This window comes from Ochotona princeps, chromosome 17 (genome assembly GCF_030435755.1).
Source record: "Ochotona princeps isolate mOchPri1 chromosome 17, mOchPri1.hap1, whole genome shotgun sequence".
In the NCBI taxonomy this organism is placed as follows: domain Eukaryota; kingdom Metazoa; phylum Chordata; class Mammalia; order Lagomorpha; family Ochotonidae; genus Ochotona; species Ochotona princeps.
Genome location: NC_080848.1, coordinates 21110715 through 21127315, shown reverse-complemented (window position 1 = coordinate 21127315; position 16601 = coordinate 21110715). Strand labels below are relative to the sequence as shown.

At 56.4% G+C, this 16601-nt stretch overlaps 1 protein-coding gene across 1 annotated transcript; it reads right to left on the bottom strand.

The window, feature by feature from the left end:
• Nucleotides 1-980: 980 nt before the first annotated feature.
• PDK2 (pyruvate dehydrogenase kinase 2) lies at nucleotides 981-11668 on the bottom strand. Its single transcript, XM_004591065.4, has 11 exons — nucleotides 11445-11668; nucleotides 9894-10035; nucleotides 5900-5971; nucleotides 5412-5596; nucleotides 4765-4854; nucleotides 4482-4559; nucleotides 3322-3398; nucleotides 3136-3234; nucleotides 2842-2949; nucleotides 2189-2302; nucleotides 981-2000 (listed from the first exon to the last, which is right to left on the bottom strand). The coding sequence occupies exons 1-11, from the start codon at nucleotides 11560-11562 to the stop codon at nucleotides 1860-1862; spliced, it is 1224 nt and encodes a 407-aa protein (XP_004591122.2). The 5' UTR covers nucleotides 11563-11668; the 3' UTR covers nucleotides 981-1859.
• Nucleotides 11669-16601: the final 4933 nt, after the last annotated feature.

The window sequence follows — 16601 nt, the reverse complement described above, 5'->3', positions numbered from 1 at the left end:
TTGGTAGCTCTCAGCATTGCCTAAGCTGTGTACCACTCCCCAGGGAGGCTGGTGGGCAAGTGCAGCAAGCTACACTCAGGGTAGACTCCTGGTCCCAGCCCTAGCCGAGGAGCTGAAAAGCAGCAGGGTCAGGTGCTCTGCAGGGAATGGAGGAGACAGGAGGTGACAACCCCTATTCTTTCCCTTCCTGTCCTGGAGCCTGCACAGGCCACCTAAGCCCTCTGGGGGATGATGGGGACGGACAACTAACCCTTCTCCCACCCCACAATGTCTCAATGGTAAAGCTGCACCCCAGCCAAGCAGGAGATAATATCTGGGGGCTTCTGGGCTTGGAAGGGCTCTGGTCATTGTTGGTGGGTCATGGCAGGCTCTGGAATGGGCAGGCCGTGCAGGCTGTGGCTGAGTAGGCTACAAGGAGGACTTGCAGTGGAGTCTGAGTAGTCCAGGGATGGCACTTGCCCCTTTTAGGAAACATGCAGGGAGGCGGTGTTCACGTGTAGCATAGCAATGAGCCCAGTTCTCAGGTGATGGTCAGAATTACCTGTAGGACCATCTGCCTGAAATGGTAGATAGGACCCACGTATGCCAACCCTCTCCTGAGCAAGGGCTGTGGCTCACGCTCAGGGCCCTGTCACTGGAACTCAGCACTGTCCTCTTCTCTGCCAGAGGGGCTGTGGGAGGAACAGGGATGGGGACACATGTGCTCCCAACACCTGGTAAAGGGGTTAGTGGGGAGTATGGATGGCTGGCAGGAGCTAGAAGGAATGGGTGCCCACCTGCATGCAAGGGGCAGGAGGTTCTGAATTTACTCCAATAAACACTTATCATGTGCCAGTGCCCTTTCTGTCAGCCCACGGTGTGGGGGGTGCCCTTGGCAGGTCCCAGTGGGACTGGGTGGGCTGACTGAATCATGGGCAGTCACGGGCACTGCAGGCCACCCTGCCTGTCCCACACACCCCAACAACACAGCCAGCCTGCACTCTCATTCAGTCTTTTTACTATAGATGTCACTGTCACCGTCACAGCTGCGGGGAGGGGCACTTTGACCCCCTGTGTGCTATGGGGAAGGGTGGGGCATTCAAGGCTATAAAACTAGCTATGTACACAGAGGAGGGGTGGAGGGGTAGGGAGCCGCCTGAGCATGGCCACCTGCAGGAGCGGGGACCCACAGGGGTATGGCAGGTGAGGGAGGGATGTGAGTGACAGGCCATGCGCGGCAGGCTCCAGAGGCCATGCACACATTACCAAGGCCACCTGTGGGGCCTGGGCCTCAAGCAGCGTGGCTGGGTGGTGACATCGGGGTCTTCCTAGGATCCTACACTTTAGAGTGGGCTCTGAGGGAGCCCCATGCCCCTCTAGCCAAGCTTGATCTTCAGACCCAGCATGGAGAGGGAAGCTACAGGACCAGGTTGAGACCAGAGAGCGGACTTGCAAGCCCTTTGCTGCCCACTTCCCAGATCCAGGAGCCCTGGGTCCCTTTTCAACACTGATGGTGGGCCATGGCACTGGGGCATAAGGCGAGTAGGGGCAGCCACGTGGGGACCAGTGTCTCAGGGGACAGTGCATGAGACCCGAGACAGGCCTGGTGACACAGAGGAATGCCCTGGGATACCCCCTGGGTAGGCCATCGCAATCCTCAGGCATGGCCCACAGAGACGGGGTGTCCCACCTGTGACAGATTGACACTTTGGGACCACTGTGGCCTGGCCACCAGTGATGTCCCCAGAGATGGACCTGGCCATCGAGGAGAGCCCACCACCCGCCCTGGTCCCTGGCCCTGAACAGGGAGGGGTCAGTATGGTTGGCTGGACGGACCCAGAGACGGCCGTGTATCCTCCTGGATAAGGGGATGGTGGCCCCTAGCTGACCCGGTACGTAGACGTGTTCTTGGGCTCCGTGCTGGGCACACACCAGTCGCCGGCCTCCTGGATGGTCTGGTAGTGGCGCCAGGCTGACTTGTTGTAGACGGGCAGGCGCTCCACTGAGTCCGTGGACAGGGCCTGTGGGGTGCCAGGGTCAGAAACTGCTTCTCCACCCCTGCTCCCTCCTGTCAGGTCTCAAGCAGCTATGGGTGTTGTGGGGGACTGGGGAGGCAGGTTGCACAGGGGTTATGCTGAAGTTTGGCCATTTAGGAGTGGTTGGAGGGACAATGGGAGGCCCATGGTGGGCTTAGCAGGCAGGGCCTCACCTTGAGATAGATGACGGCGTCAGTCCCAAAGCCCTCCATGGAGAAGAGCTGCAGATCCCCCTGGAAGTACTTGGCGTAGAGGCGGGAAATGGGGAGCCCATAACCAAAGCCAGCCTGCAACAGGCACATGGGGCAGGGTGAGGGATGGTGCCGGCACCTGGCTGCTGCAGCTCAGGCCTTGATGGGCTCCAGGGCCTGGGCTGTGGTCACACAGGTGAGGACACCCAAGAGACAGGGCTCTGTGGTCAGATTGGCAGAGCTTTGGGACGGATACAGGCAGTAGGGAGGGAGCAAGGCTGGAGCTGGGAGAAGCAGTGTACTCATGTGGCTGTGTGGTCTGAGTGGGTCCCAAGCCTGGTCGTTTCTATTTCATGGAGTGGATGAAATGGTGTTGGCAGCAAGTTGATCAAAGCCGGGTGAAAAGTGGGGACTTGGGGTGGGGGACGGAAAGGAGGGAAGCCTGAAGGAAGGTGGCAGGTAGATGCTGCCAGAGAGACATGGCAAGTAGGGGACACAGAGGAGGAAGGTGACCGACACCATCCACAGCACCACGGGACAGCCATGAGCACTGTGGGGAAGCAGGATGAGGAGGGATGAGAACAGAAACTGCATGTTTAAGGAGGTGAGGGGGGGGCCAGGTGATGCCATCTCACCAGTGGGGCCCCCCCAGTTCCTGGCTGGGGGGTAGGTGCTGTTGAGTACATATAGCTGAAGAGTCGCTCGATCTTCCTCTGGGGGACACCTCCGCCTCGGTCACTCATCTGGGAGACAGGGGACATGTCAGGAGCTCCCCACAGTTCGTTCCTCCAGCCTGTGCCCTGGCACTCTATCACATCTCCACGGTTAGCCCTTCCCCACCCCAGGATCTGTCCCGAGAGCACATCCCTGGTAGGAGACACGTTCTCTCCCCGCCCCTTTCCCGGTCCCCCAGGGTCAAGGGCCATAACCTTGATGGACAGATCTTCCTCGCCTAAGGCCACCATAACTTTGATGGGTGGGAGCACAAGGCTGGACTCGTGGCTTTCCACCGTGGCACGCATGGCATTCTGTGGTGGGAGAGAGGCAGGAGATGAGTGGGAGAAGCTGGCCCTGAACGCTGCAGTTCCTGACAATGGGTTGGCTGGTCTGCTCACCTTGAAGAGCTCAAAGAGCATGTGGTAGAGGTGGGAGGGCACGTAGACCATGTGGATCGGCTGTTTGGAGTTGGCTGCTGCAAGGGACAGCGAGGCCAAAGACCAGGAGATTGCAGGAGCTCACCATTCCACTGGCTCACCCACCCAGTAGCTTTCTTTTCCCATGAATGCACAGCGCCCCCAGTCCACCAGTTCCCAGAGGGGTCACTGGGCATGCGGATGCCCAGAGGGCACCTGAACTCCAGGCTTTGCCCCAAGCTGAGGATGGCTGGCCTGAAGACTTGGGGAAGCCACAGGCTCAATTCCCGGCCTTACTCCACCTCCCCTTCCTCTGCTGGAACTGAGAAGGGAGGCAGTGTAGCTAGGAGCTCGCTCTGATCACCCCTCTCAGGGGTTGAGGCACAAGAGGAAACCTCTGGAACCCGGGAAGGCAGCTGACCGACCACAGCCCCGCCGAGCACACCACAGCGCTCTACCTGCGGCTCGCCTGGATCGTTGCCCACTTCCCTCCTGTGGCTCCCCACACTTGGAGATTCTCTCACTTGTTTATCTGCTCACAGGTGGAAGACCCCACTCCCAGCATCCCCGACACCAAAAATGCAAGCTGCACGTGAACAGGGTCCTTCCCTGTCTTGTTCACACCTTCCCAGCATTTAGCAAACCCATCTCTATGGGCCCAGCGTCCTTCTGCAACCTGAGTGGGACCAGAGGCATTTTGGAGTCCAGGTTTTTTCAGCTTGTGCAATATCTACGTTCCCATGCTGAGACACTTAGGGCTGGGAGCCAAGCTTGAACATCACACCTTGTGTTTCACATACACACACCTGGCCTAAAGGTAATTTTTGGTGGTATTTTTAGCAGCTGGCATTTTGATCACAACTTGTTACAGGGGGGTAGGGGTAGAATTTTCCACTTGTGGCATCACACTGGTGTTCAAAACATCTGATTTGAGAGCACCAGAGATCTCAGATGTACCGATCTGGGGGATGCTCAGCCCTTGATAATAAGACTAATACTATGACACTCTCCAGAACTAGCTCTGCCTCACCCCAGTCTTGGAAACTGCTCACATCCTAACTCCTCATCTCACCTTGCCTGGCCTCGTCTTGGCCCCAGCCTGACACACACATGCATGTGCACACAGAGCCATGTGCACTTACCATTGACCTCTTGGATGTCCAGGTCAGGTGAGGCCATGTAGTACTTGTCACAGAGCAGCTTGGCCATGTCGTAGGCATCTGAGAGAGGAGAGACCCCTCAGGGCACAAGCAAGCCCACTGAGCAGCCAGGCCACTTGGCATTGACACTGACTGGGATTCCCCAACACTAAACCCCAACACTGACATGCTTCCCCTCCCCCCATGCATATATACTAGGGAATGAATGGGTCACTCTGGTCAGGTGGACTCCCCCGTGGGCCAGGCACAGTGGTGGGGGGCTCACCTTTGACCACCTCAGAGACGTTGCAGTTGGGGTCGATGCTCCCAATGTGTTTGGGGTGGGCCGGGTTGGTACTGCCGTCAAAGATGAGAGCTGTGGGTGGGAAGGCAGAGTGCTGCCGCTGGGTCACGCAGCATGCCAGGCACCCCCTTGTCCTGTTTTCAGGGTCTCCCACTCTCTGCTTTTGACTCTCAGGTTTCAGGAGGCTCTGATTCTAAAGCTACTCCCCCTGTCCTGTCCCCTGCCCCCTCCATCCCTGGCTCAAGGCAGTTTGGGATCTGTGCAGGCCTCAGTACCTATCCTTTCTGAAGTCTCACCCCCAAACCACACCCTCCCTCTCCCCACCCCACTAGCATTATTAGTGACTGTTTTTTCTTGTTAGACTATCATAGCATTTACCATATGGCTGTTGGAATTATTCACACATGAGGGAATTGTTTAACTTATGGTTAGCTACAAATTATAGTCCGTCCTCCAGGGGGAAAAAATGAGAATTGTAATGACTACTAAATTAAAAAAAAGAAAGTGTTGAGCTAAGTTTACATTCTGTAAATGTTTAAAATAAAGGGACTCGTCCCTCTCTGTCCAGCCTTGCACCCCCGCCCACCCCAAGCGACCGCCCCCTCCCAGGGCCCTGCGCAGGCGCTCACTGTGCTGGTTGATGAGCATGCGGATGGAGATGCGGCTGAGGTAGAAGCGATCCAGGAAGTACTGGATGTTCTGGTTGGAGACCGGGTCATCGCCATAGGTGTCCTTGTACTCGAGCACCCCCTGCGCCATGGTGGGCACCACGTCGTTGTGCCGGTTACGGATGGTGACCAGGGCATCCGTGAACCTGCGCCGAGGGAGGACACGGCTTTACCCTGGCCTGGAAATACCTTCAGACCCTGCAACTCCACATTGTTCACTCGGATGAACACCAGAAACCCTCCTCCTCCTCCTGGAACCTACACAGGATCCCGCTGGGAAGCCTGGAAGCACCCCCTGAGCAGGACCTTGGGGCTTTCCACTGAGGGCAGCCTCTCCTCACACTGGGTCAGTGCTGAAGGCAGGGTCTTTTATCCTGCTTGCAATTCTGGCCCTTGGTTGTGTCCCAGATTCCCCCTGCTTCCAGACCCCAGCCAGGACTGTCACTCACTGGTTCAGCGTCCGCTGGTCCTCAGGGTCTTTGTCCAGAAAGTCCATGATATCCAGAAGACTCTGGACGTACCTGTGTGCAGGGGGCGGAGTGGACCATGGTCTCAGCTCCAAGCCGGCGCTGGTGAAGGTGAGCCGCAGCACCCGGCTTCCCCACCTCTCCTGTCCTGGACCCCCTTCAACGTGCCTTTGCTGGGGGATCCTGGACAAGGAGGGATTGGGGATCACCCCCTCCTGGCAGCCTGGCAGACCCAGGCTCAGAATGCAGAGCTCTCCTCGGGCCTGGCAGGGCAGATCCCAGCCACTGTACTTGGAGCAGCTGCTCTTCTTCTTTTTTTTTTATGATTTATTTATTTTCATTACAAAGTCAGAGAGGAGGAGAGAGACAGAGAGGAAGATATTCCGTCCAATGATTCACTCTCCAAGTGAGCACAACGGCCGGTGCTGAGCTGATGCGGAGCCAAGAGCCAGGAATTTCCTCCAGGTCTCCCACATGGGTGCAAGATCCCAAGGCTTTGGGCCATCCTTGATTGCTTTCCCAGGCCACAAGCAGGGAGCTGGATGGGCAGTGGAGCTGCTGGGATTAGAACCGGCACCCATATGGGATCCCGGTGTGTTCAAGGCAAGGACTTTGGCTGCTAGGCCACGGTACTGGGCCCACAGCTGCTCTTCTAAGGGCCAGGAGCTGAGGGTTACTTGGGGTGAGGGTGGAGGCACCACCAAGCAGGGCCTAGGGTACACACACCTTGCTGAGAGGCAAGAAGGCTTGGTGTGAGATGACTGCCTCGCACCCCTTCCCAGCTGCTCACATGAAGCCTCTGCCCGTTAGTGACAGGGCTGACTGACATTTGAGTCTACTGTGCGACCGACCTTTGCTGGAAGCACAGCTGGGTCAGCCCCACACCCATCCTCAGGCTCCTGCTTGGGAGAAGCCCAGGGTGCCCCCTCTGGGCTCCAGCAGCACCAGCCACCAAAGCATTTCTGCATGTCACCCTGCTTTCCCACCGACTTACCTGTGGACTTGAAGATCTTCAGCTCTGTCATGGCCCCAGAGCACAGCCATCCTCTCCCATCAGGAGTGCAGGCTCCAGGCCCCAAAGCCTGGGATTCAATGCTAGCATTACTACCTGCTCCCCAAGTGTTTTCTTCACCCCTCTGAACCCTAGCTTCTCAGCTTGAAGTGGAGATAACAACAAGACCAACTTGGTGAGGTGGTAGTGGAGGACTGAGGAATCAAACCCCGGACATTTAAATAACTCTGGGCATACAGCAAGCCCTCCAGGTGTATTTGTCTTCCTCACCATGACTCATTGCTGCCTGGTCCGGAACCCTCTGCCGTCATTACATCATGTTTGGCTGCAGGTGCACAGGCCTGATGCTGGCAGAGAGCTGTGCCTTCTCCCCTGCAGCGCTGGCCTCTCGCCCTTAGAAACAGAACACTTCCCCCACTTTGGGAACCAGGAATTCACACCTTGGCCACAGTGGCCCCCCAGTCCAGCAGAAACTCCCCTTTGGCTGTTACCATGTAGCAAGCATCACTACTCCTAACAACTGTGTTTGTACAGGACCTGCTTTGTTTCCTCAGGGGAGACACAGGCCAGAGACAGCCCCCTGCCACCTGCAGACCCTGTTCACGTCTATACCCTCCATTCCGACTGACAGGGGCTTATGGAGAAGGAAGATCTACACTCTTGCACAGGCAACCCCCTCAGCCCTGCCAGGAAGTCCTTCCTGTCCTCACACCTCCATCTTTCTTGCTGCAGTCAATGCCCATTCTCGCTCAAGACAGTTTTGGAATCAGCCACTAGGGAAGTGTCCTTTCTTATCTAACTCTACTCTTTCCTGTTGTTACTTGACATAGTGTCCAGGAACAGTAAGTCAGGCTAGGCCTGGCGCGGTGACCTAGCAGCTCAAGTCCCCACCTTGAACATGTGCCAGGATCCCATATGGGTGCCAGTTCTAATCCCAGCAGCCCCACTTCCCATCCAGCTCCCTGCTTGTGGCCTGGGAAAGCAGTTGCGGACAGCCCAAAGCCTTGGGATCCTGCACCCATACGGGAGACCTGGAGGAGGTTCCTGGCTCTTGGCTCCGGATCGGCTCAGCACCAGCCATTGTGCTCATTTGGGGAGTGAATCATCGGACGGAAGATCTTCTGTCTATCCCTCTCTCTGTCTATCTGACTTTGTGATTAAAAAATAAAATAAATGAATAAATCTTAAAACAAACAAACAAACCAACAAAAAAGAGTAAGTTGGGCTAAGCTCCAACACCCGGCTGGCTGGTGTTTGGGAAGGGACCCTGGAGAGGCAGGTCAGCAGCTCCCCTGCCTGCTCCTGCGTCGCCCAGCTCTCCAAGGAACACCGTGTACAGGGAGGCACCTCCAGAGCCCTGTCATGGAGCCAGGACTAGCTGGATTGGCAGCCAGCTCAGCCAGCTGGACAGAGCCGGAGGAGGGCTGGGAAGACAGATGGTGCCTTCTGTCTCCTCCCCTCCACCCCACAGTGGCACATGCTGGATGGCACAGAGGCCCTGGGTCTCCAAGAGACAGGCCACAGCCAGGGGTGACCTGGTTAGACTGTGTGGAAATCAGCTCCTCCACCCCGCCCACTCCCCTTTCACACCTTGCTCTAGTAGCACAGTATCCGCAGAGCCCAGGATGCCCATGCCAGCCATTTTCTCACGCCATACCCTTGCCCAAGCTGTTCCTGTAGCCTGGGGAGCCTTCCCCTTCTTTCCCATTCTGGGTCGTCCTGGCCGGACCCAGTGGCAAAGGCACATCCTGTGTGCCCATTTCAACTCCCCGACAATCTCTGGCTCAGTGAGTGTCCATATGCACCTGCTCCATGCACACCTGGCCTTTGTGGACAATACTCTTTCACTGGAGCTCATTCGATCACAGCAAGCCCTGTCTGTACACGCCCGGTGCACAGAAGCCAAGCTGGGAGGGCACTGCAAGCCTTGGGAGACCTAACAGTGTTTGGTTATGGAGTGGAGATCAGTGGTTGGCATTCTCTTCTATCTCCTTTCCTGTGTTATGCAAATGTCAAAGTGAACTTGTTCTACTTCTGCAATGAGGGAATAAAACAATCAGGGTTACTTTTTTTTTTTAATTAATGTCACTCTTAAATAATATTTTGAGTCTTAGGTAAAACTAACTGTGGCAGTCCACATCTCCTTCCCCCGATCTATGTAGTACGGAGTTTACCCAGCCTTGGCAAAGAGTGCCTAATTTCCTGTAGGACTGTGGGCTCCCTGGAGGCAGCAGCTGCTGCTTCCTTATACCAGTATGGGGGCCAAGATCAGACCAAGTGTGACACCTGCTCCTGAGTCCAGCAGAACACCTCGGCCCATTGCATGGGGCAAATCCAAAAGACCCAGCGCAGGGTTGCCCAGAGCCATGAAAGGCCCATGATTAATCACTGGCATACCAGTGGCAGGCTGGACACGGCCTGGTTTGTATGTCACATGACTGGCTGCTGGCTGAGGTTCTCCAGCTCCCTGACCTTGGTAAGAGGTCTAGAGTGAACTTGGCCAAGGCTTCCCCTCGGCGCCTGTGACTCCGCACAATACATGTTTGGCCTTTGCCTCTCCAGGGCTCTCAGGGCAGGGGCTGTGCCATCCCCGAGTCTCTGGGAGTCTGACTGGCATCTTGGATGATACTGAGTGTTCATTTCTGTGTTTCCTGGTTACTCTAAGTAAACATTGCCTCAGAGGGTTCCAGGCTAATGCTGACATTAGCTCGCCACGGGCCCTGGCTGTGTCAACGACAGTGAAGGAGTTGGTAAGGATTGAACAGGGAGGCTGGGAGTCTGACCTTTGCTCCTGCCTTGGCCCAGGAGTCTCCGTGACCTAGGGCGACTCATTAGCCTCTCAAAGACCCCAGAGTGGAGTCGAGGGCTTCCCCTGTGGCCTCCTCCTAGCCTTCCCCAGCGGGTCCCCCGGGGACACCTTGGTGGTAGAGTGGGAGGTGCAGGGAGCCAGCTGGGGGGTCTCACCAGCTCTGTACCAGTTGCACTGAGGGCGTGCCGAGCACACGGTCCGGAAGCAGGTTGATCTCTTTCATGATGTTGGCCAAGCGCACTGGCAATTCCTGTCTGAGGAATGTGAAGGAGGTTTTCTCACAGGCATTGCTGGAGCCTGAGGGGAGAGACAGCAGTAAGCCCCCAGAGCCGGAAACCACAGTGGCCAGGTGCAGCTTGGGTGGCCAGGCGAACCCTTCACTGACTGACTGGCACACAGCAAAGCCGGCAGGGATTGCCCCCTACACCACCCAGCTCCAGCCTCCCTGATGCTGCCTATGGCCCAAGCCACCTCACTTTTCCCTTTCCCTCCTGGTAGACTGACTTAGGGGGATGGGCTGGGTGAGCAGAGGAGTTTGGGCTGGACCCTGGTTGTGGGAAGGGGTATGCCTGCACCCCTATGGCTTAAGTGCCAGTGCCACCACCCCTACACTGAGGCTCTCCTGTGTGCAAATGAGGCCAGAGATTGTACAGGCTGGTTAGAAGATGAAGTGGAGGTGCTGGGTAGAGTAGGCCAACCTGGAGGCAGGGGATCTGTGTTCTTTCTGTCACCCTGGACATTGCCCTGTCCTTTGGACATTGCTTGTTCCACTGTAGTTGTGACCCACACTCCCCTATGCAGCCATGCCACTTATAATGGCTCTATAGCAGGGTGCGATTTGTCTGGAGAGCTGCTAAGGGCTGGGAGGGCAACCCAGAGGCTTGTCTGCCTTGGGGAAGCTCAGGAATCAAACAGGGCAAGGGGGTGGCAGATGTGTCCCTGGGCAAAGGTGCCCTAGGTGTTGGCCACCACCCCCTGCCCGCTCCTGTGAGTGTTGCAGCTATAACAGAAGGAAGCCACGCATGGTCAACTGGGCTCCCAAGAGGCCTGGCCCGCCTTCCCACCTCCAGGCTTCAGCTGGCACCAGGGAAGCACTATGGAGACAAAAGAGGCCCACACAATGCTGGCTTCAGCTGCCAGGCTGGCACATCCTTCCTCCGCTCCGCTCCTGGGGAGTCACCCAGAGAAGGCTGGGGATGGGGGGCGAGGGGGGGGGAACGATCCTGACCCAGGAGCCCAGGGCCAGTCCAGGGAGGGGACAAGCGGCCTGATTCCATCTCAAGGCACCCTGGGCCCCTGCCCGGGCAGCACAGGCTGCCAGGCCAGAACCAGTCTGATCTTCAAGCGTCCTTGTCCACTGAGGCAGCAGGGGTGCAGCCCCTTGAGTGGCTACAGGTACGCAGTCTTCTTCCCAAGCACCCCTGGCCCCATAGCCCCCTGGCTTTCCCTCCCTGGCTGCTCTCTATACTCCCACATCACCTCTGCTCCCTGCCCCCTTGATGGCCACAGGGAAATCCTCCATCTCAGGGCCCCCACTCCCTGAACAGCCGCGTCCCACCAGCAGGGGCGTCCATCCCCGTTAACCCCTTGCTTCCTGTGCTCTTTCAGACAGCCCTTTCCTGTCACTCGGAGCCTCTGCCGGCCTCCGCGCTGACCCCTCCTGGAGAGGTCTCCTTCAGCGCTCCCGCCCCCAGTCCCCTCCGTACCGAAGTCCAGAAACTGCTTCATGGACAGTGGGGACGGGGAGAACTTGCTGAAATGCTCGATGTACTTGGGCGCCCCGGCCAGGGACGCATTCTTGAGCAGAGCCCGGACCCAGCGCATGGCGGCGGCCGCGGCTCGGGCTGCGGTCCCGGCGCGGGTGGCGCTCGGCTCTGCCGGGCCCGGAGACGTGGTTCGGCTGCTACCTCCTCCTCCCTACCCTGGCCCCGGCGGGTCCTGCCAGGTTCAGCCAATCGGCTGGCCGCAGAGCCCCGACGTCGCCAATGGCTGCTCACAAACAACTTCGGGAGAACCAGTGGGATTCCGCCTCGGCACGTGGCTTCCCCCCGGGGCACGCCCCCTTAACCCGTCCTCGCCCGGGGCGGCCTGTTGTTTTCGGGAAGCAGCGCCGAGGTCCGGCCTCCCGGCCTCACGTCCCTCCTTTTCCTCCTCGGGATTAACGCCTTCCTCCCCGGAGCCCTCTCGCTCGGCCACCGAGAGAGCCTTTCTGCCAGGCTTCCTCCCCATGTCTGCACCACTTGCTGGGGGGACCGATGAACCTTCCATTTCCTGACTTGTCCGGATGGCTTTCCACGAGGTCTATTTTACCCGCCCCCATCTCCACCTGCTTTCACTCCGCGGGGTCTTGCAGGTTCTCAGTGCCCCAAACTGGTCTGCAGGCCTGCACCAACCCGTCCGGTCCACGGGCAACCCACCAGCCGCTGCCATAAAGACCCAGGTGGCCCAGGAAGGGGTGGCCTCCGGGCCAGAGGCAATGGAGGCAGCAGGTACCACCAGTGCAATTTCCTTTTTGTTTTCTAGTTTGAGAGGTGGACAGGCAGGTGCAGAAAGCGAGCTCCCAGCCGCTTGGTGCACTGCGTGCAAGCCTGGAGTCGAACAGGTGCCCGGGGTGGGAGACGCGTCTCCACCGGCAGGCTGAACCCTCGCTCCACATTTAGAGAAAGAGCATGTGGTTTATTTGGATGAATAACCAAAGTCTCGGCTTTGCGGCGCCACCCTCCGACCCCCAAGCCCCGGGCTGTTTTGGGGAGAACCTTCCCCTCCCGTGGGCCCATCGCGCGCCCTCTCGTGGCCGGAAGAGGTGGATGCTTCGCCTCGGGCCGGTCAGTCCTCCGCTGGTGCTTACCAAACGCCTCACAGCAGCGCAAGATAAAGCCTTGTCTTTCAGATTGTTTGCTTTGTCAGAGAATAGCTGCATAAGGAAACCATTGTAACTGAAGACGACTACCAGTCTCTACCCTTACACACGGGGTTGGGCTCCCAAACCCTCAGTAGCTGCTAAGAGGCCAGGCACCACAAAGTCTAGGCATATATTTCCCCCTTCACATACATACCTAAAATAAAGTTTAACTTGAAGATCAGGCATAGGAGCTGCTGCCGTGGCTCAGCGTGCTAATCTTCCACTGACTAGTGTCGGAATTCCAGTTTACGTCCTGGCGACTCCACTTCCCATACAGCTCCCTGCTTGTGGCCTGGTAAGGCAGTGAAGCATAGCCCTAGTCCTTGGAACCCTGCACCCACGTGGGAGATCCAGAGGAGGCTGCAGGCTTCTGGCTCCTAGTTTTGGATTGGCTCAGCTTTGCAGCCATTTGGGGAGTGAACCAGCAGATGGAAGATCTTTCTTTCTGTCTCTCCTTTGCTCTGAAAATCCGCCTTTCCATAAAAAAATTTTTTAAACAAAGATCAGACACAATAAGAAATTAACAATGAATAATAGTAAAGCAAAACAATTTTAACAATATGCTGTAATAGAATTGTTAGCACCACTATTCTTTTTTAGATTTGTTTTTGGAATTTTTTTATTAGTTATTTGAAAAGCAGAGTTACACAGAGAGAAATGCTGAGACAGGGCGATCTCCCATCGGCTGGTTCACTCCTCCAATGCCTGCAACAGCCAGAGCTGAGCTGATCTAAAGCCAGCAGCTGGGAGCTTCTTCTCTAATGTGGATGCTGGGGGCCAAGCACTTGGGCCACCTTCTGCTAGCTTCCTAGGCACATTAGCAAGTCTCAAGCAACTGGAACTTGAGACCCGGATAAGGAAACTGGTGCCCAAGGGGAATGCCAGTGCTGCAAGCAATGGTTTTACTCTCTATGCCACAGCATGGGCCTGTTATTTATGTGAAAGGCAGAGTGATGTACAGAGAGAGACAGAGAGAGACCTAGAGTGAGTAAACCAAGGGTTCCCAAACACAAGGACTGTGACGCCACAGCAGGAGGCTGGCTATGGACTGACAGGTGTGGGTACACTGGACAGAGGGCTGGCTCACATCCCGAGTGGGACAGAACAGGAACAGCACACGATTTCATCATGCTACCTGAATGACATGGAATTTCAAATGCACGGATTGTTTACTTCTGGAACTTTCCATCGAGTGTTTTCAGACCATGGTTGACTGTGGGTGACTCAACCTGTGGAAAGTGAAATTGTGTGACCCAAGAGGGACAACAGCTACATAGCAAGCACAGAGCAGGGCGTCATGGTGGAACACAGTGGAAGGAACTCTGAACTGTGTAGCTGAGTACTGGGCCCTTTATTCTCAAGATAGCCGGTGTGTACTGAGATGCCCATTTCATAGACAAGAAAACTGAGGTTGGGATCCTCTTCAATTATAAATGTGCCCTTGTTGCTTCTGCTTACAGCCTCTTAGCTGCTCCCCGCCTCTCCCTGGCACCTTCCCAGCAGTCTCATGATTTGCTTTGGCTTAGCTCTCCCCAGACTGTTATCGCCACCTGCTCCTGCTCAGCTCCCAGCCACACCTTCACGGCTTTGAACTGCCTCTAATTTCTGAGCCGTTGGATCCCGCTTTGATCTCAGCCTCACCCACTCAGGTCTGCTTAGTCATCCTCTCCTCCTGAAAGCCTTCCCCACCTCTCGCAAGTCAGGGGACAGAGGTTGCCCCGGTGTGACACTGCTCTCTCCAGCACCAGGCGTCCAGCAAGGAGGACAGGGAGAAAACCAAGGTGAGGTGACCGGAGGGCAGAGCCCCACCACTGGGCTAGCAATTAGGAAGAGACCCAGGGTGTCATGACGTGGGGGATTATACACTGCACCTTGGTGTTGGGGAGCAGCAAGTGAAGTCACTGCTTGCAACATTCGTGTTCCATAGGGGCACTGGTTCGAGTGCTGGCTACTCTGCTTCCAACCCAGCCTCCTGCTTATGTACCTGGGGAAGCAATGGAGGATGCTCCAGATGCCTGGGCTCCTTGCTACTCATGTGGGAGATCCAGATAGGTCTCCTGGTTCCTGGCTTTGGTCTGGAACATCCCAGAGTCACTGCAGGCACTGATGAAAGAAATGCCAGCTGTTGTGATTAATGCCAAAGTGAAAGTGACCAGGCAAAGGCCGGGTCGTCTGAGGCTTGGTGTGGAAGACAGACAGCGATGTTCCAGGATCCTCACTTTAGCGCCGCCCTGGCACACATGAGCTGTGTGCTGGGCAAGAAATGCCTTCCGCAGAGTGTGTTACCAGCTAGGGCTGGGGTACTGTGGTGCATTGACTAGGCTAAGTCGGGGAACCCAAGAAACACTGCAGCCCCCAGCTTGGCAGCTGGCCAGGGCAGGGAGCTGGAGGCCGTGAAATGACCCAGCCCTGGAGTAATCCACTGCCCTCCTGGCAAGAATTAACCCCATTGCTGGGTGGGCACAGGGGAGCGGTTGCTTATGATGCTGCTTGGAACAGCCTGTAAAGGAGTCCCATAAAGAGTGCTGGCTACTGAGTTCCATCTCCACCTCGGCTGCTGATCCAACCTCCTGCCTAATACATCTGGGAGGTGCAGATGATGGCTCATGGATAGAACTGCTGCCACCCCGTGAGAGCCAGGACAGGTTCCCAGTTTCTGGCTTCAGCCAGACCCAGCCCTGACGATTGAGGGTATTGAGGAATGAACCAACACATGGAAGATCTCTGCTTCTCTCACCACACCCCCACCTCCTGTCACTGCCACCACCCCGTCACTCTGCCATTCAAGTAAATAGAAATGAATAGACACTAAGCATGAATTGAGCTGGTGCTGTGGCATATCAGGTTAAGCCTCTGCCTATGGTGCCAGCACGCCATATGGGCACTGGTTTGAGTTCTAGTTGCTCCACTTGTGATCCAGCTCCCTGCTAATGCGCCTGGGAAAGTAGCAGAAGATGGCCCAAGTACTTGTGTCCCTGCATCTATGTGGGAGACCTGGAAGAAGCTCCTGGCTTTGGACCAGCTCAACTCTGGCCACTGTGACCATTTGGAGAATATATACATGGATGGAAGATCTCTGTCTCCTCTCTGTATAACTTTGCCTTTCAAATAAAAGAAAAACTTTTTTTAAAAAAAACGAATTACATGGGTGTCTGCTTCCAGTCCCACCACCTGTTAGCTTGATGGAACCTTGAAGTGCTGCATGGCCCGGGATCCTCTCAGGGGCCGAGTTTGGAGGTGCGGCAGTTGCGTGGGGCCCAAGATGCTTGGCCATGAACAGGCCCTTCTAGAGTGGGCCCTGCTGCAGCTCTGCCGGTTGTGTTTCAGAGACCCAGAAAACAGCAGGACTGTATGTGCATGCATGTGCATGTGTGTTTGTAGCATGCCTATGTGTGTCTATGTGTGTGTGCCTTGTCCAAGCAGCAGCTCCCAGCAGACTGGGGAACCCTGGGCCAGTTCAACTGGAACCCTGGGTCCAGAAGCTGTGTAAAAACCCTGTGGCCCGAAACAGGAAGTGGTTAGAAGGACTTAGCCGGACTTTGACAACCCACATAGCATGTCAGTCCCTAAAAGTGAATCCCACATTCTGGAAAGCAAAGTCAAGCCTCTGATCCTTGGCAGCTCTGGGTAGAGGAAGAGCTTTTCTGGGAGACAGACATTCCGCTGTCCATCAGTCATGCTGGGAGGGGGCAGATGGCAGCCCAGCATGGGCGAGGTAAGGTGGTAGGAGGTGGGAGGGCCCTGAGCCCTGGCCTCCACTGGGAAGAGGCCACCCAAGCTGAGGGTGGGAGGTGCGGGGGTTGTGGGCTCTGAGAGTGAGTGAATCTTGGGTTTACCCCCAGGCTCCTTTGGGGACTCACTGTCAACCTCAGAGATGTCCTGCCAAAGTTCAAAGCCTCAGGGGGAAACTAGTAGAGGGATCGGTGCCATAGTTCAGGCCGAAGAAGCCTTGTGGGGCAGG